At 40.4% G+C, this 22,845-nt stretch overlaps 1 protein-coding gene across 11 annotated transcripts in view; it reads left to right on the top strand.

Annotated features, from left to right (window-relative positions):
• The window catches only part of COP1 (COP1 E3 ubiquitin ligase), a 209,809-nt gene extending 197,553 nt beyond the window's left edge, over positions 1 to 12,256 (top strand). For 10 of the 11 annotated variants that reach the window (XM_051856979.3, XM_051856982.3, XM_051856981.3 and 7 more), the window contains 2 exons: positions 10,125 to 10,169; positions 11,914 to 12,256. In XM_051856979.3, coding sequence (XP_051712939.1) covers positions 10,125 to 10,169; positions 11,914 to 11,931 — 63 coding nt within the window. In that variant the 3' untranslated portion in view covers positions 11,932 to 12,256. Of the gene's footprint in view, positions 1 to 10,027; positions 10,170 to 11,913 lie in introns of all 11 variants that reach the window. The other variant, XR_011390253.2, reaches the window with a different exon arrangement.
• Positions 12,257 to 22,845: the final 10,589 nt, after the last annotated feature.

The following is a 22,845-nucleotide window of genomic DNA, read 5'->3' as shown; positions in this document are numbered from 1 at the left end:
GGAAGAAGGAAGCATCAGCACTTTGAACGTTTTTCTCTTTTGCATTGAAGTCAGAGGGTGCCATGGGGGAGGGGGCCTAAAGGCTTTGGGATGGTGTGAAGTAAATAAAAAGGAATGATGAAATTGAACAGTTGCATAGCTTCATTTAACAGAGCATTGATTGGAGAAAAACTATTAAGAATCTCTGCATATTGCATCTGTGCCTCTCCTCAAGGGAAAGGGAAGGGATGTTCCTAAAGCAGCCCTACATCATGCATTAAAAGGAACCTGAAAGGGCAGATTCCCAAGAAACTGTCCTGTGGCTTCAGGTCCTGAGTGAAAAATAGATGGAACTGTACACAGAGTCCATGAACATGAGGAGAAAAACTCCTTTAATTTCAAGATGTATTTGGAATACAAATATTAATACTCTCCCACCCAACCCCAAAGAAAGAGGAAAATAGGAGCCTTAAAACTCTATTTTTGTATGAAAAGATCTTTATTTTTCAGTGACACTGAATCATCGCTACAAATTACCACTCTCTCTTCTGGCAGTGAGAAAACAAGACTTCTCTTTTCATAAAGGGAAAATGAATGCCTTTCTCCAATTAAAACAAAAAGTTCTATAGAGAGAATTTTAAGAAATTAACAGATAAAATGTAAATTGAGCTCTTGTTGGAATCCTAGTAAGCCTGAATTTGTGTTAACTTTTTTATGTTCATGTAAAGAAACTCTTCTTCTCCTTCCTTGGCCTCTAGGGAGCTGTGTTTGTAGATACTATAACTTGTACTCCACTTTAACAAATTCTTGTCCAAAAGGCTTCCATGGATGTACAGTTTTAATCTAATCTCATTTTAAGAATAAAATTCAAGGGGGCCGGCTCTGTGGCACAGCGTGTTAATGCCTGAAGTGCTAGCATCCCATTTGGGCACCAGTTCAAGACCCGGCTGCTCCACGTCCGATCCAGCTCTCTGCTATGTCCTGGGAAAGCACTAGAAGATGGCCCAAGTCCTTGGGCCCATGCACCCATGTGGGAGACCTGGAGGAAGCTCCTGGCTCCTAGCTTCGGATCAGCACAACTCCGGCTGTTGCAGCCAATTGAGGAGGGAACCATTGGATGGAAGACCTCTTTCCCTCTCTCTGCCTCTCCTCGATCTGTGTAACTCTGACTTTCAAATAAATAAATAAGTATTTTTTAAAAAAGAATAAAATTCAGTACTTCAAAGATAAACTGCTGAAGTCAGAACTGCTTCTGTCAGTTTTTACTTGCTCTCCCAGCTGTGGCTGTTGCACTTAGAGTACAAATGTGAATAGCATTTTCAGTGTACTTCACATATTCTTATCACTATTAGTGTTCTCTCAGAGCTCAAGCTTAAATCTTCTTTCTAAACTTTTCTTTTAACCCCAATAAAATCTTCAAAGAACTCGCTTTTAGTCTTTTTATAAGATTTATTTATTTATTGAAAGTCAGAGTTACAGAGAGAGAGAAACAGAAAGATCTTCCATCTGCTCTTTTACTCCCTAAATGACCACAACAGCCAGAGCTGTAGCAGGCTGAAGTCAAGAGCCCAGCTTCTTCCAGGTCTCCCGTGTGGGTACAGGGGCCCAAGCACTTGGGCCATTGTCTGCTGCTTTCCCAGGCATATTAACAGGGAGCTGGATAGGAACTGGAGTAGCTGGGCCAGGAACTGGTGCCTGTGTGGGATGCCTGAGTGAAAAATAGATTAAACTGTACACAGAGTCCATGATAGATTAAACTGTACACAGAGACCACTATGCCACAATACCAGCCCCTGCCTTTAATCTTAAGCACAGAACAATAGTTGTTTTACAGCAGAAAAATGTGAATTTTTTTGTGATCTTTATTTGACAAAGTTGTGTTTTTAAACATCTGAGGGTAGAGGGTGAGGCATATGTTATTTGTATCTGTGTTACGGTTTTGCTATAAGTAAGAGTACTGGGGTCCGGCACTGTGACATAGCAGGTAAAGCCGCCGCCTGCAGTACCGGCATCCCATATGGGCGCCAGTTCAAGTCCCAGCTGCTCCACTTCCAATCCAGCTCTCTGCTATGGCTTGGGAAAGCGATAGAAGATGGCCCAAGTGCTTGGGCCCCTACACCCAAGTGGGAAGACCTGGAGGAAGCTCCTGGCTCCTGGCTTTGGATCAGTGCAGCACCAGCCGTTGGAGCCAATTGGGGAGTGAACAGCAGATGGAAGACCTCTCCCTCTGCCTCTCCTTCTCTCTATATATAACTCTGACTTTCAAATAAATAAATAAATCTTTAAAAAAAAGAAAAAAGTAAGAGTACTGGAGCCAGATTACCAGGCTTGCTCTCTATTGCTACTACTCAACAGCTAGCTGTGAGGCTTCTGAGAAGTTAGTCACCTTTTCTGTGCTTTACTTTCTTCAGTGATATTAGCATAATAATATTTCCCACATAGTATTCTGGAAACAATTAGAAAATACATGATATGCACTGAGAAAATAGGTGAGAAGAGATAAATCAATAATGTTGTTGTCATCTTCAACATTTTATATATTAATCCATATAAATGGACAAGTATACTTGTTTTTAACTAATCAAATATTGTGTTATAGGAATAAATTTTCTGCATTTAGGAGTTTTACAACTTAGTAAATATAAATATGCATTAACAAATCACTGTGTTATAAATCTGAATGGAAGAAATTCCTAGATAATATTAGCTCTAGATGGTAGATTTTACATCTAACGTGGAGAATTATAGAATGCTTTCTAACAGTGTGGGCTTTTGAGCTGGGCTCCATAAAGACATACAAGGTTTTAGAAGGCTTAAGTCAAAGTAAAGGAAGTTCTTATAGAGAAGACCATAGACACACCTGTATCTGTTAGGTACCAGGTAGGCATTGTACTAAGTGCTATCTTATTTCAAATCATGATCATTAACCTTTTAAGGTATATAGTCTTGACTTTGTTTACAGGTAAAATTGAGGCTCAGATTTGCCCAAGATTACACATCTGAATAAGGAGTAGAATGGGAATCTAAACCCAAGCCTGCCTGGCCTCAAAACTAACACTGTGCTGTCATTCCAGAACAGTGTGAACAGAGGCTCAGAGGGAAAGTGCGACGGCTGTTCAGGAAACCTGTAGTAGAGTCGTCTGAGTAAGATGGTGAAAGAGTCCGGAGAGGGCTGGTGCTGGGAAGCACACTAGGTTGTACAGTCCTAGTTCCACACTGGGGATAAGAAAGAGTTTGGGTTTCTTCCTTAGGCATTAGATAGCTCCTAAAGTCTACTGTGCAAAGAGATGAAACTATCACAGGGACCAGCGCTGTGAACAGGAGGGTAAGCACCAACCTCCCATCGGGTGCCAATTCAAGTCCTGGCTGCTGCGCTTCCGGTCCAGCTTCCTGCTGATGCACTGGGAAAAGCAGTGGAAGATGGCCAGAGTGCTTGGGCCTCTGCGTCCACATGGGAGACCCTGATGAAGCTCTTGGCTTTGGCCTGATCCAGCTCTGGTTCTTGTAGCCATTTGGGGAGTGAACCAGTGGATGGAAGATCTTCTCCCTCCCCTTTTCCCCTTCCTATGTAACTCTACCTTTACAGTAAACTAAATAAAATGTTTTTAAAAGAATAAAAAGGAACTTAAAAGAATTTTACTTGTTGAACTTAATACATGTAATTTGAAGCATGTTTTTAAAAGATAGGATTAAAGAAAATGATTATAGTTGAGGTAAGACATCATTGAAGAAATAGAGCAATACTAGGAGGCAAAATCTCTCCCCTCTTAGATTGGCTGCGTCTGCAAAATGAACTAACAACAGATGAATTAAAACAGGAGAAAATGCAATCAAACTTATGTGATATTGAAAGTTTTATGTGGCATGGTGCTATAGGGAACTCAGTAGGAAGAAGAGAGAGTCCCCAAAAATGGCTAAGTCTGAAGGCTTTTACGCCATTTGGACAAAAGAAGGAAAGATAAATTTAAAGAAAAGAGATGAGGCAAAGGTAATGAATTTATAGTTTCTAGGGGAACAAACTGTAGAAAGGCCAATATATAGGAAATTAATGGCAGGTAAGTGCTAGTGCTTGTCTGTCTGGACTCTCTCAGTGCTGTCTCTTCTCTGAGGATAGTGTTGCTATCCCCTTGCTAATATGGAAAGTGGCTAAGGGTTCTAAAGGATGTACCTTTACAAGAAGAATTTTTTTATCTTTTTTCAGGCTGTTCAAAGGAGGGCAGAGAACTTATCCTGTGCCCTGTGTTTCTCACTTGCCTTTTGTGCAAAATTAATCCTTATGCAAGTATGGCAGATTCTGATCTCCTACCACGTCAATGAAAAACTTATTCTATCTCATCTTTGCAAAAGACAGTCACTGACCCCTTGTTATTGTAAATAAACATCTAATTGTGATATGGTACAGTTAGTTTGCATGTGTACCCCACCCTAGTGTTCCCGTCTCATCAATTCATGTATGAGCTGCTTTGCAGTCACAATTTCTCATCATCTGAAACCATTTTCTCCCCAATTTATTGCATTTACAGGACCTTTGCCTAACATATCCTCTATCTTTCCTCCTGAAAAACTTCAACTATCACTCTTCTGTGTTCCATTTGCATCTGTGTCTGTGAAGCCTTTCCTACTTCTATGAGGACTGCTCTTTTGCTTCTTCAGTTGCCTTTTTGAACTCTGTTTCTTAGAGCAATATGAGATTTCTGTTTAAATGTCCACTTCCCCTGTGAGTCTGTATTCTCAAGATCAGACATTATGCCTTATTCTAATCAAAACTCCAGCATAATGTCTGGCATCTAATATCTGTCCTATTGATGATGGATGGGTAAATAATCACGGATTAACAGAATGGCACAAAATTAATAAACTTCATATTGAAGCCAGTGTGAAGTTGATGAGGAAGATTTATTCTCTGTAGAATTAACTAAAGGGTTCTCCACAGAGATACAACCAACAGAATGGATGGGTAGATAGATAGATTTATGATAATACATTGATTAGTATTGTCCTGTGGGTCACTAAAATGTTAATCCCCTGCCTCTCAGCCTTTTTTCCTCTTTGTTTCTGTTGTATTTTTTATTCTGTATTATCAAATCCTTTATTCTTCACTGTTTCATGATATGTCCATTCCATGAATTTGTCATTGCAAATACTTTTTTTTCAAATGTAAATGTTCAATTTGGTTCTTATAGTTTCACCTTCCATTTCTCATTAAGTTCATTATTCCCTTTAGATTCTTGAACATAATTATAATACCTGCTTTAAAAGTCCTTGTTTGCTATTTCCATTGTCTTTATCATTGCTGAATCTGTTTCTCTTTATTGATTTTACCCTGTGGTTGTAATACATAGTTTCCCACCTTGGTTATAGCCTCTTGAATGTTGCATTGTTGAATATCTAGAATTTGTTGAAGTCTTTTAAGTGTGTTGAAGTTTGTTTTGACAGAAAGTTAAGTTTTTTCAGATAAACTGGATTTTTTTGATACTTGTCTTTAATTCTTATCAGGGTGAATCCAAAGTAGCCATCAGCAAAGTTTTTCTGTAAAGGGCCATAGAGCTTTGTAGGCCATGTGATCTCTATTTTGACTCCTCTACTCTGCCTTGGTAGTGCAAGAACAGACACATAGACAATATATATACAAATGTCCTTGGCTGTGTTCAAGTAAAACTTAAATACAAAAGACAGACAGTGGGGTATACATAAAGTCTGTGGGCTATAGTTTACTGAGCCCAGCCTAGTGAAGTTTTTACTTTAAATCTAGCCCCACTAATAAAGCAGGACGCCTATGGGGACTCTCTTCAGTCTGCTGAATGTTCAGTGAGGTCTCTTCCCTCTGGCTAGTCAGAACTCAGGTATCTCCCAGCCCTGTGGGAACTTGATAATATCATAGATGCCCAGTCGTTGCACTTTTTCTGTTCCTTGTTATTTTCCTGGCCTGTGTAGTTTCACACTATGAATACAGAGCTAATTATTTGGACATGGAATCAAGGAGACCCCTGTGAGACCACTATGCAAGTTCTTGGAATTCTACTTCAATGTAGCTTCCTCTCTGGTACTTTACCTTAAAAATTCCAGCTGCCCTCAGAACCCTGAACTTTGGACTATGTCTCCTCAACTCAGTGAGTCCGCTATGTTCTGCTCAGATTCCTCTGTGCTCTATCTGGATTCCCCTTCCTTGCTCTATGGTCCAGAAATTGCCCCTAAACAGAAAACCAGGCTGGGGCCGGCGTGGTGGCTCACTTGGTTAATCCCCTACCTGTGGCACCACCATCCCATATGGGCGCCGGGTTCTAATCCCGCTTGCTCCTCTTCCAGTCCAGCTCTCTGTGGTGGCCCAGGAAGGCAGTGGAGGATGGCCCAAGTGCTTGGGCTCCTGCACCCGTATGGGAGACCAGGAGGAAGCACCTGGCTCCTGGCTTCAGATTGACATAGCTCCGGCCATAGTGGCCATTTGGAGGGTGAACCAACGGAAGGAAGACCTTTCTCTTTCTCTCTTTCTCTCTCACTCTATCTCTCTTTCTCTCTCTCTCTTTCTCTAGCTATTTATAGGAGAGGAAATCTAGTCCATTTACTCTCATGTAACCAGAAACGGAAGTTATTTATTTCTTTACATTTTACGCTTCAAATACATTGTGCGTGTTTATGGTAAAATTAATTCACATTCAAAATCAGTTACGTCTATATCTAGGAATAAATTGTCCAATTGTAAACTAAGCAAATAACTATTTCTCAATTTACTCAGGATTTTAACAAATTGGCGGTATATTGGCCCCTTTGATGCAATATCTATTGAAAGTTAATATACTGTCACTGGTATTCTAAGCAAGTTGATGTATACAAAGTTTCTTCCACATGTTCCTGGAAAATGCATATTATCTTTTAATTTCATTTTTCTATGAACTTTTTGAAGCACTTTTTGTGTCTGTATCTCATTTTTTTAAGACTTGTTTAGCTTTCCGTAGTCTTTTCTTAATCTCTTAATATTAAGAAAGAATAGCAGGTACTTTATTAGCGTTGCCTTCAGGAAAGTTTAAATAGGTTTGCCAGTTTCCCAAAAACAAGGAAAAATAATGAGAATTGCTGGCTGAAATTTTTGTTTTAGTTAGCAAGTAAAAGCAGCCCATTGAGCCAGAACTTATTTCCATTAGGCTCCAGCAGACTGCAGCTAGGAATTGCCAGTCATCCAAACTGCAAAAACAAAGCATTCAGAATTTACAAGTAATAATTTTACACAAATCACTTCAAAACTTCTATGCTAGAAGTAAAATATCTGGTTTTATTTTTCTGTTGCACACAAAAATTAATGTCCCTTAAGCCAGTATCAAGCCTTTTGACAGACAGTTTAGTGCTAAGGAACTTTTCTGTAGTTGCATAGTCTTTGTGGGGGGAGAAGGAATACTGAGATGTGAAGCCATTTTATTCATTGCTTTTTTAAAATTGTTTGAGCATTTATAAGAATTCTTAGACTCCCACATCATTTGTATGTCAGTCCTAAAAGCTGTTTAAACTGAGCAGTCGACTCGCTGTCGGCTTTTTTATAAATGAGGTATGTGTCTCTTCCACAGGAAGAAAAGCCTGAGATCATCCCTGTGATAGTGTCTACTGTGACATCATCTGTCAGTGCCGTAGTGGTTCTGAGATTCCAAACCTGATAGAATGCCTTCTTGGCTGTGACATCATCTGTCAGTGCCGTAGTGGTTCTGAGATTACAAACCTGATAGAATGCCTTCTTGGGCTTAAAGTTCTACAGACCTCAAACCCCGCCTGTGTGGTGATCTGGCTAGATTATCTTAGTTATAGTGAGCCTGATCTTTCATACTGTGAGAAAATTTACCACACTACCAAGCTTCCTTTCCACCAGGAATCAGAAGCCTGAATTATGTAATTTGTAATCTCTTTTAACTGGCAGAAGTGGATCTCCTGCTCCCCCAAAGTGAATCCTTATCTTCACCAGATTTCTCTACCTTTATGTTAAGAGATCACTGGCATGAAAATGGTGGCAGGAGCTAGAGCTTTGGGCTATGAATTTCCCCTTGTCCCGACGTCCTGTGTTCTCCCAGCAGAGGGAGCAAGTATTGGTGGTGGCTCCTGGCAGGGCTAGCTGAAAACCCGAGTCTTGGCTCTCCTTGCACAGTGACCAGCTTCAGCAGTGCTGTTTCCAGGGTTGATTCTGGGAGGTGTGGCCATAACAGTCATTTCTGAGTCCTCTTGTGGCAGGCGGATATCATAAAGCTTATTTAGGAAGGCATTCCTGAGCATCAGGAACAGTATCGTTGCTATTTTCTGAGGCTCTACTAGAAAATTCCTGCTGCATCATTCAATGCCCCTTTGCTGTCTCCTGAGGCAGAAATTCTGCCTGTTGACCATCTTAGGATAAGTTATTTTTCTGCAGATTCCCAAAACCCACTACATCCACTTTCTATCTGCAAGTCACTAAAAGAAGAGATAAATTTCAAATTTATATTCCTGATCCCTTCACCCCAGACGACTGCCCCATATGGTAACATTGATTCTATGCACATCGAGTCCCCAAAATAGCCCGTAATTCCCCAAAGTGGATATTTAAGCTAATTCCAATTGTGAGTATCTAAGAGATTTACCCATGTAATGTGCTGGTTTAAGGGAAGCCTCAAGGAAGTACCTGAATTTGCCGTGCCTAAATACCAGCTGTGACCTTTGATGAACTGTCACCATTGGTCATATCCAAGGAATACTCTGATCTCATTAAAATTCTGGGATAGTGGAAGAAATTACTTCTTTTTTTTTTTTTAAGATTTATTTATTTATTTGAAAGAATTACACAGAGAAAGAGAGACTGTGTCTTCCATCTGCTGGTTCACTGCAACTGGCTGCAAAGGTTGGATCTGCGCTGATCCGAAGACAGGAGCCAGGAGCTTCCTCCTGGTCTCCCACACGGGTGCAGGGTCCCAAGGCCTTGGGCCATCTTCTACTGCTTTCCCAGGCCATAGCAGAGAGCTAGATTGGAAGTGGAGCAGCCGGGACTCGAACCGGCATCCACATAGGATGCGGGCATTGCAGGCAGTGGCTTTACCCGCTAAACCACAGTGCCGGCCCCAGAGATTACTTGTTTCCTCTCAGGCTAGTGGTAACAAGATGAGCATTTTTCAAAAGTAGCATCACTACAATCTAAGAGAAAATATAAAAATACAAATGTGTGAGTTTATAAAACACAAATCCCTTATAACAAGGAAATTCAAGTTTAACTTAACTTGACTTTCCCAGCATGTAGGCCAAGAGTGTTCTTTCTTTTCCTTATCTCTCTGACAGGAAGGCTGAAGGCTAACAGACAGAACTGTCCTTCCTTGGGTTTTGACCACTTTATCTGTTTCCCAGAGCTATCATTTAGAGTTGGCCTTTCCATCAGCCATGCAGCCTTTGTGGCCATTTCCAGGCTGTTTGCCTCCTCTTCGTGGTCTGCCCTGGAAAACAGAAGACCTCAGAGTACACGTCCAGGCTGAGGAGCCCTGTTGGGTGCTCTCTTTCCAACGGGAAGCATGCCCCAGCTGCTCATGGAATGAGCCTGAGAATGGAAGATCTCCGTCTGTATCGCTTTCTGTATTTCTCTACCTGTCAAATAACTTAAAAAATTTAATTCAAAAACCTCTTTTTGAGATTCTCTCATAAAATCAGCCTTGTGCATTTCTTTTCTTACCATTTTTACTTTATAGCAAAATATTTTTTCTAAGGCTTAGAATATGAAATATACTTTTCCACATATTTTATTATTCAAGTAATCACCAAGGTTATTTTAAAAATACATATGAAAAGTGATAGAATAATTAAAAATAAAGATAGCCTTTCTTCTCCAAGATAAATATTTATTCCCTTCTGTTTTTGTAATACCAAAGTCTACCATAGAGACTGGCTAAAGAGGCTAGCGTTAGTTACAGTAATCACTGATACTGTATGGGAGGACTGGTCCCCAGAAGCAGTTGCTCACTTTTTCTCAAGTTATTTGCATTTTATTCCAGACTTTGTTTTTTTTGAAATTCGTAGTTAAAAACCCGTTAACATTGGCATCCCAATGGTGTCTTAGGGAGGAGTGAAGAAAGGAAGTTGAAGAGGAAACTTTCTCTGAGATTGCCCTCCAGGAAGCCCTTCTCTGTACTTTAAAGGCTCTTGTTCTCTTCTAGGAGTCCAATGTGCTGATTGCTGCTAACAGTCAGGGTACAATTAAGGTAAGCTTTCTATGTATCTCCATTCTGCACTCGAGTCATTTAGACGGTAATGGGATTGTGAAAACACACAACTGTGCTGAACCTTAGAGAGTATTCCAAATCATGCATCTTATCTCCTTGGAAATGGCTTGGTTGAAGGGGGAAGGAATAGATAGCTTGCTGAAATTGTATGGGTGCTAGATGGACTGATAGAATGAAAAACGGGGGAAGATTATTGAGCATTTACTGTGGACCAAGCACTGGTTGGTTTTTATTATGCCAGTGTAACTATACTACCCAGCATTCAATACACAGGGTCCAAGACAGAAGGAGACACTTAATATTCACCACATTTAAACATAACTCACTCTTACTTTGCTGTTAGCTTCCTCATGTTTCTCTTCCATCTCTTCCCAGATTAGTAGGTTTTTTCTCAGTTGCCAACAGGGACAAAGTATTTTAATATTCATTTGTCATGATCATGTACCATTGCCATTACTGTAATCTGAGAACATGAATGTAACCTTTGGTACACGATCTCATAAATTCACCTTAGTTTTCCATATTCTTTATAGTCAGAGCTTGCGGAAGTGAAAGTGTACCTGATTATACCACGGGATATTTAGTAATTAAGTATAGTACAATGGATAAGTAATCCTGAGCTAACTTGTAAACTTTCTAACCAAAACACCATTTGGTAGAGGTGTCAGTACATAGATTTGATTAGCATGCATTCTGAGGGTACTTGTTCTTTCTACATATTCTTGTTATGTTCTGGGAACTGCAAGTAAGATGCCAGAAGATTTTGGACTCTGATTTAAGTTGCTCTCCATAGTCTCTCAGTCTGTCTTAGTCTCATGACAAGACTTGAATTCAAAAGGTGTGCATTATGTTCTTCAACAAGTTAGGACTTCGGAGCAATTGGGATTGCTAACATACCTGCAGGAGCTCAAAACTGCATAGATACTTGCAGAATGTCACTGACGAACCTACGACATTGTTGAGCAGCATTGGTGTCTTGTCTTAAGAAATGCGTTTGCCTAATTTAAAGACAAAAAGCATAATGAAAGCACACTAAAATTCAAGCCTTAGCAGAGCAGAAGGGCAGGGCTGCATCTGTCCATCTTTGCCACGTGGAATGCAGTCTCCACTTACCATAATCCTTTTTGACAGTGTCTCATATGTATTCTCATGTTCCTCATCCTTTCTTAGCCATTTGCTGCCTCTTATTTTTATATTTAGCAGCATCACAACTTTTATGACAAAAAAAAAACTAACTACAGGATATTTTGACAGCAGATGATTGACCAGCAAGTGAATGAAGCAGTAGGAAGAGACAGAACTTTAGGTCCTGTATCCCTTGATCAATAGAAACAGTGCCTATCAAAGGAAGAAATAAATAGGTTAAAAAGATATACCACCTAAAATTTTCTTAAGAATATGGAAATATACCAAAGTATTTTTCAAAAATGTTATATCCATATTGTGCATTAGCTCGTTCATTTATCCATGTTTTATGTTGTTTATCTTAAAGACTCCCTAATTAACTGTAGCAGTAACTAACCTGACAAGTTCATGCAGCTATTGAAGTAAAAGGAAGAAAGATTAATGTCCAGTCCTCTCAAATTCTTTGGTATTTTACCAGCTGGGAAATGTGTTTTTGATTTGGTTCTCCATTAATAAATATAGTAAAGACTTATTAACCTCCCTCTATATTTTAAAACCATTTTATTAAACTGATCCCTCCGCTTTTTTCCCCAATTAGGTGCTAGAGTTGGTATGAAAGGTTTACTGAAGTCAGACTGTACTTGATCCTGCCGAAATACATCTGCAGCTGACAATGAGAGAAGCAGCAGAAACCGTCATGTGATGTCTCTCCCCAAAGTCATCATGGGTTTTGGATTGTTTTGAGTATTTTTTCTTTTCCTTTTTTCCCCTCCTTTATGACCTTTGGGACATTGGGAATACTCAACAAACTCTCCACCATCAATGTAACTCCATGGACTTTGCTGCTGTTGGTGGTGTGATTCTCTAATTTTTGTGATAGGGAAACAAATTCTTTTGAATAAAAATAAATAACAAAAATAATAAAATTTTATTGAGCCACAGCTGGGCTGGGGAAGTTTTATCAAGTGTGGCAAGAAATACTCCTTTTCAAGAAGTAGCACACGTGAACTATGGAACAATGCACCTGTGAATAACTTTTGCAAGGTATCTCCCAACCTCCTTGGAATTATACATATCAAGGTACACCAAACATCAGGTGTATGATTCCTTTGGTGAGTTTAATGTTTATAGTAGATAGAAAGATTAATTTGATTACTTTATGAATTCTTTTCTTCATTCTGTAACCTGATCTATGTCATCAACAAGTACCATACTGCTCAGCTGTGAGACCACATTCAAACAGAAAAGAAATGTCAGTCTCTAGTTCTGCGTTTGCCTTTGAAATGTCACATACACAAGGAATCTTCAAAAAGGTCCTGGGAAAAAGCTATGCATGGATTTCAGAATTTTTGCACTAAATTTTTCTTGTAATTCCATTTTCCCATGAACACTTTGAAGTATCTTCATATATTACAAGCCCTAAATGTGTATCAAACCAACTTATTTTATAAAAATTATAGCTATCAAGGATCACAGCTATTAGTATCATCCTGGGCTGAACAATGACTTAGAGCAGGGGTCAGTAAACTTTTTCCATAAAGGGTCAGATAATAAATATTTTAAACTTTGCAGCTATGTGATCTCCAATTGTTTTCAAATTGTAAAAGGAAAGAAGTTAATAGAGCAGCAAGTTAAGTAAAAGTATTGTGAAGAGCTTATAAAAACCTGAACACTAGAGGCAGACGTTGTGCACAATGATTAAGACAGCACTTAGGATGCCCACCTACCACATCAGAGGCCTGGGGTCAAGTTTGGGCTCCACTCCAGTTCCAGCTTCCAGCCAACGCACAACCTGAGAGGCAGCAAGTGATCGCTGTAGTGCTTGGGTCCCTGCCGCCCATTTGTGAGACCCAGCTTGAATTCCAGGCACCTGCCTTTGGCCTGGCCCAGCCCGGGCTATTGCGGCCATTTGGGGAGTGAACGAACAGATGGCAGAGCTGTCTCTCTACCTGTCTTTGTCTCTCTGTTTGTCTCCCTGCCTTTCAAATAAATCTTTAAACATAACTTTTTTAAAAATCTGAACACTTTTTAGCAAAAGATATAAACAAAATTATAGCCCACACATGTTAGAAAGATAAACACTTGGAGAGCCTTGGTTGAATAAAGATACACATGCTGAAGGTACTCAGGCTATCCTACCATATTCCTCCATTCAAAATTACTGAAACCTATCACAAGTTCTTAGTTTGTTGTATTAAGCCCGCGAGTCCAAATGTATTTTGGAGCTTAGAACTATTTGAATATCAGAAAAATAATAGTCTGTATGCCGCATATATCATATAATAATCCCTGACAGTCTGAAGCTATAGTCGACAACCAAACATGTCAGTACTTCTCCAACAAAACAAATAAATGTCCACTTTGTATGGATTAGTGAGTAAAGGTTAAAAATAGTCTTTCGTCAGTTGTAGTCAGGTTTTACCACCAATTCAATTTGCCTAGGTAAAATTTTTAGTTTTCAGAGCTTTGAAAGAATTACATTTTACTAACTTGCAGTGTGAAGACCTGATGAACTTTTTAACTCAGTTTTAAGAGGAAGGGCTGGTGTTGTTCATAAGCTGGATCTGTCGCCAACCAGAACAATGTTAATCAAAACCATTTGGAGGATTCATGACTGACCTTTTGCGGAGATGTAGAAAGAATATTCAAATAGGAATTTTTCACTTAATGAACTACATTTAGGGTTAAATGTCCAGAAAATCATCAAGATAGAAGGCAAAATGTTAGTGTTCTTTGAATGCAGTTAGGTAGAAGCAGACTATTTTGCCTTTTTAATTTGGTCTCACTCTTTTGTATTATTTCAAGCAGTTCACATTGTGGGGTCATGTTAATTTCATATGTTTGGATGATTACAATCAGGTACATTTCATTAGCAAAGGGCCTCAGTTTTTAAAAATTGTTTAAGAAGTCAATGCTTCATTTAAATTTTCAAACTAAATTTTTCTTATAAATAATGAGAAACCGGCCAGCGCCGCGGCTCATTTGACTAATCCTCCGCCTGCGGCACCAGCACCCCGGGTTCTAGTCCCGGTTGGGGCGCCAGGTTCTGGTCCCGGTTGCTCCTCTTCCAGTTCAGCTCTCTGCAGTGGCCCGGGAAGGCAGTGGAGGATGGCCCAAGTCCTTGCACCCTGCACCCGCATGGGAGACCAGGAGGAAGCACCTGGCTCTTGGCTTCGGATCCGCGCAGCGCGCCGGCCGTAGCAGCCATTTGGGGCGTGAACCAGTGGAAGGAAGACCTTTCTCTCTGTCTCTTTCTCTCACTGTATAACTCTGCCTATAAAAAAAAAAAAATAAGAAACCATTTTTAAATTTGAATTAGTCTCTAGAGAATAGAAATATTAATATTATACTATTCTTTGCAAAAGTAACAATACTTAAACTGATTAAAATTAATATACATTTTAATTCCAAAAATACTTCTAACTCAGGAATAAAATGGGTTGTCAAAATATGATTCAGTGGGTTTCTAGCAGTTTGTCAGAGCTTACTTTTGTTCTCAAGCACATAACTCACACATAAGAAACAATAAAAATTAAAGAACTTTATCAAGTTCTTTTAAGAAAATGATCTGCTAAACCGAAGGGGTGTGGGGAAGGAGAGAGGGAGGAACAGATTCAGAGAGATTAGCCTGGCTGGACCATCAGTAAGCAAGAGAGAGGTACAGGATGAGTTTTTGGAGAATTAGAGGAACCCAGTAGGGTGGAGCTTTCTCGAGTGTTGCTGAGAATTTGAATCTTGTTATAAAGATGTTAAATCAAATGATATAATCTGATCTGATTTATGGTGAAAGGCTAGATGATGGAAAGAATACAGTTAGGAAGATTATCAATCAAGAGTTAATGGGGCATTATCTGACCTATAATTCCTATTTCTGGGAAGATTCTTCATTAATTTTTAAAGTATAACAATGAAAAAATGCTTGTGAGCTCTTTGGGTACCATTTGTCTCAGCTAGTCGTGATTCTAAATACAGAGGTAATTGGTCATTACCCTTAATATAATCATGCAAGTATAACTGGGATTGATAGGAAACTTTTGCTTACTTAAAAATGAGACATTAGGAGGTGTTACGTTAGATCCTGAACCTATTACTCTACATGGCTGGCATTAACACTTGTAATAGTAGCACTTTGTACTTCATCCCAGAGCAGTTAGCTATCAACTCAAATGCTGATATTAGTTAATGTGAAAGACACTTCCTGAACTCTTGGACTGAAGAGAAAACCATAGTGATATTCTAGAATTATTTGTTGAGCTCCCACTTTATACAAGGAACAATTTACTACATGTTAGACATGAAGATAAACCAGGAAGATACAATTGCTGGTCTGCACCGCAGCTCACTAGGCTAATCCTCTGCCTGCGGCGCCGGCACCCCAGGTTCTTGTCCCAGTCAGGGCACCGGATTCTGTCCCTGTTGCTCCTCTTCCAGGCCAGCTCTCTGCTGTGGCCCGGAAGTGCAGTGGAGGATGGCCCAAGTCCTTGGGCCCTGCATCCACATGGGAGATCAGAAGCACCTGGCTCCTGGCTTCGGATCAGCGCAATGCGCCAGCCACAGCACGCTGGCCGCAGCAGCCATTGGAGGGTGAACCAACGGCAAAAGGAAGACCTTTCTTTCTGTCTCTCTCTCTCACTGTCCACTCTGCCTGTTAAAAAAAAAAAAAAAAAAAGATGCAATTGCTCTCCTCAAGCTTATTGTGCAGTGGGAGAGACAGATAAATCAGCCAGGTTTGGCAAGTACTATGGCAGATGTAAGCTTTAAGTATTTATAGGAAAAGCATATAACCTGCAGTGGTGAGAGATTAAGAACTAAAGGTCAATTGTCAGGAATTTTTTTCCCACAGGAGGTAACCCCTCAACTGAGTTGGAAAAGCAAATAAGAATTAAGCTGTGATGCCAAAGGAACATTCAAGACCAAGAGAAAAAAGCACAGTTAACTCTCATGATCAAAACTGGAGCAATTTGAACAACAAAAATACCTTATAATTCAGGATGTAAAGTAAATGTCTGTGAAGCCATACAGATTTTTCATGCAGATTTTCAAATAGTTTATGTAGATACTCCACCCTCAAGGACATGGAGCATAACTTCGCACTCCTCAGATATGGTCTGTACATAGTACCTTTCTCCCAAACAGTATAGTGCAGAAAGGAAGAATAAGAAAAGTAACTTTATAATGAAGAAACTTCACTGGCACTACCTCCATTAGGTGATCAAGGTCAACATTAAAAGCTGTAAATCATGTTGATAGTACTGTATACTCTTGATAGGATGTAATGAAAATGGTACTTTGTGGTCCTTTTTCCACAAATAACTATAACCCCAGTGTACAGGAGAAAAACATCAGGCAAATCCCTGTTGAGGGACATCCTACTGAATTTCCTGACCAGTCCTCCTCAGAAACATCAAGGTCATCAAAAACGAAGAAACAGAAGCTGTCATAGCCATGATGAACTCGAGATGTGAATACATCACTGCACTTGCCTGCATGAGATTCTGAAGCAGGAAAGCACATTGCATAAAACCAAAGGAAATCTGAGTAAAGTATGGACTTTATTTGATTTTAATCTATCAATATTAGTCTATTAATTATAATGATCATACCATACTAATTCAAAATGTTAACAGGGGAAGCAGGGTGTAGAATATATGGGCACTTTGTACTATTTTTTTTCCATAAATTAAATTATTCCAAGAAACAAATTTAAAATTTGTTTTTAAAGTATGGGAATTGATAACTATATACAAAATAGTTCAAGATGGAGTATTGGAAGTCAAAGCTGTGGAAAGTAGAGAAAGCAAATCACTTAGATCTCTTCCAGTTGTCATTTAAATAGAGGCAAAAGATACGGAGTTTAGAGGAGATTTATGTCCCAGTCTCAACTTTGTCATTAAGAAATCTTGTAGTTTTACCAAAAAGAATAAATAAACCTCTTCACTCCCTATATATCTCTAAATTCTGTTTCCTGAGGATGATACTCTCATCTGTTAATAAATGAGTGCACTCTTTAAAGCCCATTCCATTCTTATGATTTAGTCACTCAGATATCTGAGTGCCTGCAATTACTTATGTCTTTTTTTTAACTTGAGTAATTACAGCTTCTCAGTATGAGAATCAAGAAATGTTTCCATTGTTATATCATGTGAATTTGTTCCCACATCTCCCATGAGTCTTTTTTCATTAATCAAATTTTTTTTTTAGATTTTTTTATTTATTTGAAAGGCAGGGCTAGAGAGACAGAGAGAAAGAGCTCTTCCTCCTCTGGTTCACTCCCCAGATGGCCAGGCAGGAGCCAGGAGCCCAGAGTCTCCTCCAGATCTCCCACGTGGGTGCAGGAGCCCAAGGGCTTAGGCATCTTCTGCTGCTTTCCCAGGCCTGCCAGCAAGGATCTGGATCAGAAGTAGAACAGCCAAGCCTCAAACCAGCACCCCCATGCAGTGTCAGTGTCCCGAGCAGAGGCCTAGCCTACACCACAACGCCGACCCCTCATTAATCAGTTTTAGAAGCAAACTCCCTGCTGCCCAGATTATGAAGAGATATTGTATAGAAGCAGGTGGATTCTTGTGAATTCTTTTTTTTTTTTTATTCGAAAGGCAGAGAGATAAGACAAATCTCTGCTGGTTCGCTCCACATATCTGCAGCAGCCTGGACCCAGGAATATCTCCTGTGTGAGTGACAAGGACCCAACTACCTGAGCCATCATTGCTGCTTCCAGGGGGGTGCATCAGCAGAAGCTGGAATCAGAAGCAGAACTCGGACTTGAAACCAGGCCCTCTGATATGGGGTGTAGGCGTCCAAGTGGCTTCCTAACCACTGTGCCGAATTCTAAGCTCCCAAAGATGTTCACCTTCCAGGCTAACCAACTATGTGAAACGCAAGATCTGAGGATGATCTTGTGGCTTTTCATATGTGAGCTGACTTTTGCCCTACGGTCTGCTACTAATCTAGAAGTTTTGGAACCTTTTGAAAGAAGTGAATAAAGAGTCTAAAGGATTTTCAAAAGAAAGAAGCATAGTTTTACATACTGAAATGTATTTTTATACAGGTGAAAGAATGTTTAATCCCAAATAACTTTTATGTGAGTTAGCTTAACTGGGAAAGCAACCTAGTCATTCAGTTCACTACCTCGGTTGGTACCTCAGCCCAAAGTCTGTAGTGGATATGGTCAGCTGCTCAGCAGGGAAGGATAGAAGAGTTTAGGGACAGGTGTTTGGCTCAGCAGAGCCTGGTTCAAGTCCTGGCCCCTTCACTTCTCATCCAGCTTTGTGATAAGTGTGCACTCTAGGAAGCCACAGATGCTGGCTCAAGTACTGGGGTCCCTGCCACCCCTGTGGGAGACCAATGTAGCCTGGCTCAGCCCTGGCTATTGTAGGCATTTAGGGAGTGAACCAGCGGATGCAAGATCTCTCTGTGTTTGCCTCTCAGATTAGATACAGTGCTTTAAATGAAGAATAAAATCACTTAGCCACTTTCATATGGTGACTTCATTCATTCAACAAAAACTTTAGTGCCTACCCTGTGATAGCCACTGTTCTAGACTAGGAGTCAGCAGACTACTTTCTAGAAAGGGCCAAATAGTGATTGGTTTGGGGGGCAATGACTTAGCATCACCACTGCTCAACTCTGCATGTCAAAGCAGGCCCAGACAAAATTAAAGGAGCGTGGTTGTATTCCTGTAAAACCACTGAAATCTGAATGAAATTGTCATGTCACAGAATTTTTTGTAATTTTTCAAGGATTTGAAAATGGAAAGACAATGCATTTATCAGTCATGTAGAAAGAGGCCACCAGAAAGTTGGCTTACAGCCACAGTTTGCTAACCCTTGTCCTAGATGCTGACCATACAGCAGTGGTAGAGAAAAAGAAAACCGCTGAAAAAGCAGATCTGCTGAGTTTGCATTCATTCTCTTGGGTGTGCAATCAGTGTGTCTCAGCCATGTACCTTCATTAAGGGACATCTGACTGTACTCTGATGGATTTGTGCTCAAAGGGGGCCTACTGAGTGTCGGGAAGCAGAGGATATTTTACAAGCTAGCTTACCGCCCCCCCTTCCCCCTTTCTATCTCCTTTCCACTTCTTTCATCTTGTACTATCGGAATTTTTGTTTGAATATAAAAATGTTTCTTGGATTCCTTAGCACTTAAACTTGGAACCTGATGAAGACTTGGAGCCTGATGTTTTGGAATGACTGGGTCACATAAATATTCATACATATTTTGTGTATAATCTTTGAACTCCAGCTAATCTTGAGGAGTTACATTTTGAAAGAATCAACAAAATTGCTTTTCTCCTTAAGTAAATTAACCATTGTTACAGCTAGCCCATTTTTTCAATATATTTCATGTTTTAATGACCAAACTTGGTCAGTGTTCATACCCTAAGCAAGTCCTCACTCACCTTTCCCAAATTCTGTTTGCACAGTCCCAGGATAAACGTAACTCCGCAGTTCCCTCAGGCCAGGCAGACTTCTGTTCTTTGGACTGATAAAAGGTGTTCCTGTTGAGTTCCTGTTGAGTTGCAAAGGCTCTTGGTACAGTTTCCGTAATACGTCTTCTCTGCAGAGGCCTCTGAATGCAGGGCATTGGTAGCATATGTGTATTAAAAATTTAGTCACTCCTCTTCAAGTTTGAGGAAGAAAGAAATATAAAGTATTAAAATGGCCACCAAAAAATTGAAGATGGATATTAGAAGATCAGCTCTTCTGGGGCCAGCACTGTGGTGCAGTAGGTTAAGCCAACCAGCATCCCATGTGAGCACCGATTTGAATCCCAGCTGCTCCACTTCTTGTCCAGCTCCCTGCTAATGCACCTGGAAACTTAGTGGAATATGGCCCCAAGTGCTTGGGTCCCTGCACTGGACACCTGGATAGAGTTCCAAGCTCCCAGCCTCAGCCTGATCATTGTGGCCCATTGGGGAATGAACCAGCAGATGAAAGATCTCTTCCTCTCTCTCTCTCTCTCTCTCTCTCTCTCTCCCCCCTCCCTCTCTCCCCTCCCTCTCTCCCCCTCCCCCTCTCCCTCTCTCCTCCTTTCCCTCCCTCCCCCTCTCCCTGTCCCTCTCCCTCTCTCTCCCTCTCTCCCCCTCTCCCTCTCTGTCTCCTCTCCCTCTCCCTCTCCTCTCCCTCTCCCTCCCCCTCTCCCTCTCCTGTCCCTCTCCCTCTCTCCCCCTCTCCCTCTCTGTCTCCTCTCTCTCTCCCTCCCCCTCTCCCTCTCTCCATCTCTGTCACTCTACCTTTGAAATAAATAAAATAACTCTTTTAAAAAAAAGATTAGCTCTTCCAGAAGTTTTACCATATCTGAAAAATGGCATTCCTTGTGCTCTCTAAACATGGTATCTGTGTCTGGGGGAGTTAACCTACCAAAGGCCACCATCACAGCGGCAGTGAAAAGCTAGCTTAGGAAAATCCCCAAAGTGAAACTTTTGAAAATCTCCCTTTTCTTACCACAGGCCAATGGTTTCTCCAGTTCAGCAGTGAGACTTCATGGCTGCAGGCTGAACGCCAGCATTGCCTCTACTAGTCTTCCTGTGCACACAAGGCAATGAGATTGGAGAAAGCAAAGGAAATAGATTGGCTTTCGGGAAATATCCTGCTAGTAGTCACATCCAGGGAGCCAAAGGTGAAGGCCGAACATTTTTTTCCCAGTGTTTCAGTCTTAGGGAGCTGTTCTTATCCAACATCTTCTCCCCTCTGGTCATCTGAGTGCACTGTCACAAGATTTTGGTGATAAAAGAAGATTGTCTTTTCCCTTTCTTTCTTTGGTGTGTAAGGCAGTCCAGGGACTTCAGTCTAACCACATGCTTGTTTCTCCATTATCTGAGGGTCTCAGTGGTGGGGTACCTTGACATTAGTTTCCCCTCTCTAGGGCTCAGGGATGGGAAGGTAGGGCCAGGTACTGGGGCAGTCATCCAGCCATCAGGATCTTAGTCTCAGTAAGGCTCGGTATGTAACCTTTTTCCTCTCAAGAGTTCCAGGTTTTGTTCCTAATTCTCTCCAAAGCAGCCAGTGAAGTAATTATCCTACCCAATGCAGGAATTCCTTGTATAGCCACCATGGTGAGCAGTCTTAGAGTCTCTACTTAACTGCTAATGGCCGTTGAGAGCCCAATGGCTATTATGGTTTGCATAAAGGATATGGCATTTGAGTGGCATTCTAAAATGACTGATTATAATTGTTAGGCAGATTTTTCCTTAATTGAGCTGAAATTTGCTCGCATAGACCTCCTTCCCCATTCCCACTACACCTCCTTCCTGCTCTGTGCTAGGCACTGTGCCAGGCATTATGGAGGATGTCAAATAATGCAGAGCATGATCCCTTCTGGAACTTTAGGCAGATAAGGTAAGCACACATGAAAAAGTAATTTATGTATAATAGAGTGATCTTGGGAAGTAGGCATTCGGTCTTCTTAAAAACGAATGAGGAGATGCTGTGTAACCAGTCACTCTTCTTGTCTGCTCTCCCTTCTGGCCCTCGCCACCGCCTTTTCTGTTGTTCTAACTTGCTCTTTTCTATAGATAGGCTCATTGCAGAATGCAGGCTTCAGGGTTTTTAGATTTCATGCTCTCAGTCATCACCCCGATCTTTCAACCTCAGACCATATACAAGGGGACTTCAAAAAGTTAGTAGCAAAATGGAACTTAGTGGTGTTTACTTTAGTAGCACAAAATCCATGCATTTGAAAGTTCTTCAAAAAGTTCAGAATATGTATTATGAAGAAACTATGCATAAATTTCAAAATTTTTGCACCAAAATGAACTTAATTTTTAATTACATTTTCTCAGAATTTCTTGAAGTCCTCTTGTACACATTTTCAAACATTTAGCCAATGCTTCTGAGGTTTAGTTACTGGGACCATAAATCACTGGAGGTGGACAAGTTAAATAATTGTTCCACATTCATTATTATTGGGCCATAATAACTCATCATTGACATAGAATTAGGCTGTTGTAGATTCACCTGTTTCTAGTCTTGGTTCTATTATTCAGCCATGTGCACTTGAATAGGTCTTTTGTCTTAGCAGGCCTCCGTGCCTTTGGAAGGAGCTGTCAGCTTGCTTTTTGGGATTTCAACTTATCGTTCCTCCATGCCATCAGTATAAGTGCCTATTAGTGAGAAAAGAAGAGAAATCAACAAAGAGTGGGGAACTTGAAGGGAAATGGCAAAGAAATCCACCAGAAAGACCATCAAGTAACATTTTAAAAAGCCCACATTTTACAAAAAAGTTAAAGAGAGTTTGAAAAGCTGCTACAAATATTACAGGTAAAAGACTGTTTAAAAGATTTATTGAAATTTTAAGTGTGTTGCATGGAGGATTTGGGATTTGAGTGACATTCTGAAAGTCCTGAATCATATGGCTATTGCCATGGACCAAAGAGTTGCTAAATGGCACCACTGAGTTACCTTCAAGAAAGACAAAATATGCACATCTTGACCCTATTAAGACACTAAGAAATCGTGTAGGTCTGACTAGAAACTTACGGAATTAGTTAATGTGTTAATACTATTGACCAATATAGGATCACTATTATGTAA

This window comes from Oryctolagus cuniculus, chromosome 7 (assembly GCF_051225735.1).
Source record: "Oryctolagus cuniculus isolate XC-2025 breed Fujian yellow rabbit chromosome 7, ASM5122573v1, whole genome shotgun sequence".
Taxonomy (NCBI): Eukaryota; Metazoa; Chordata; class Mammalia; order Lagomorpha; family Leporidae; genus Oryctolagus; species Oryctolagus cuniculus.
This window is presented reverse-complemented; position numbering and strand designations above follow the sequence as displayed.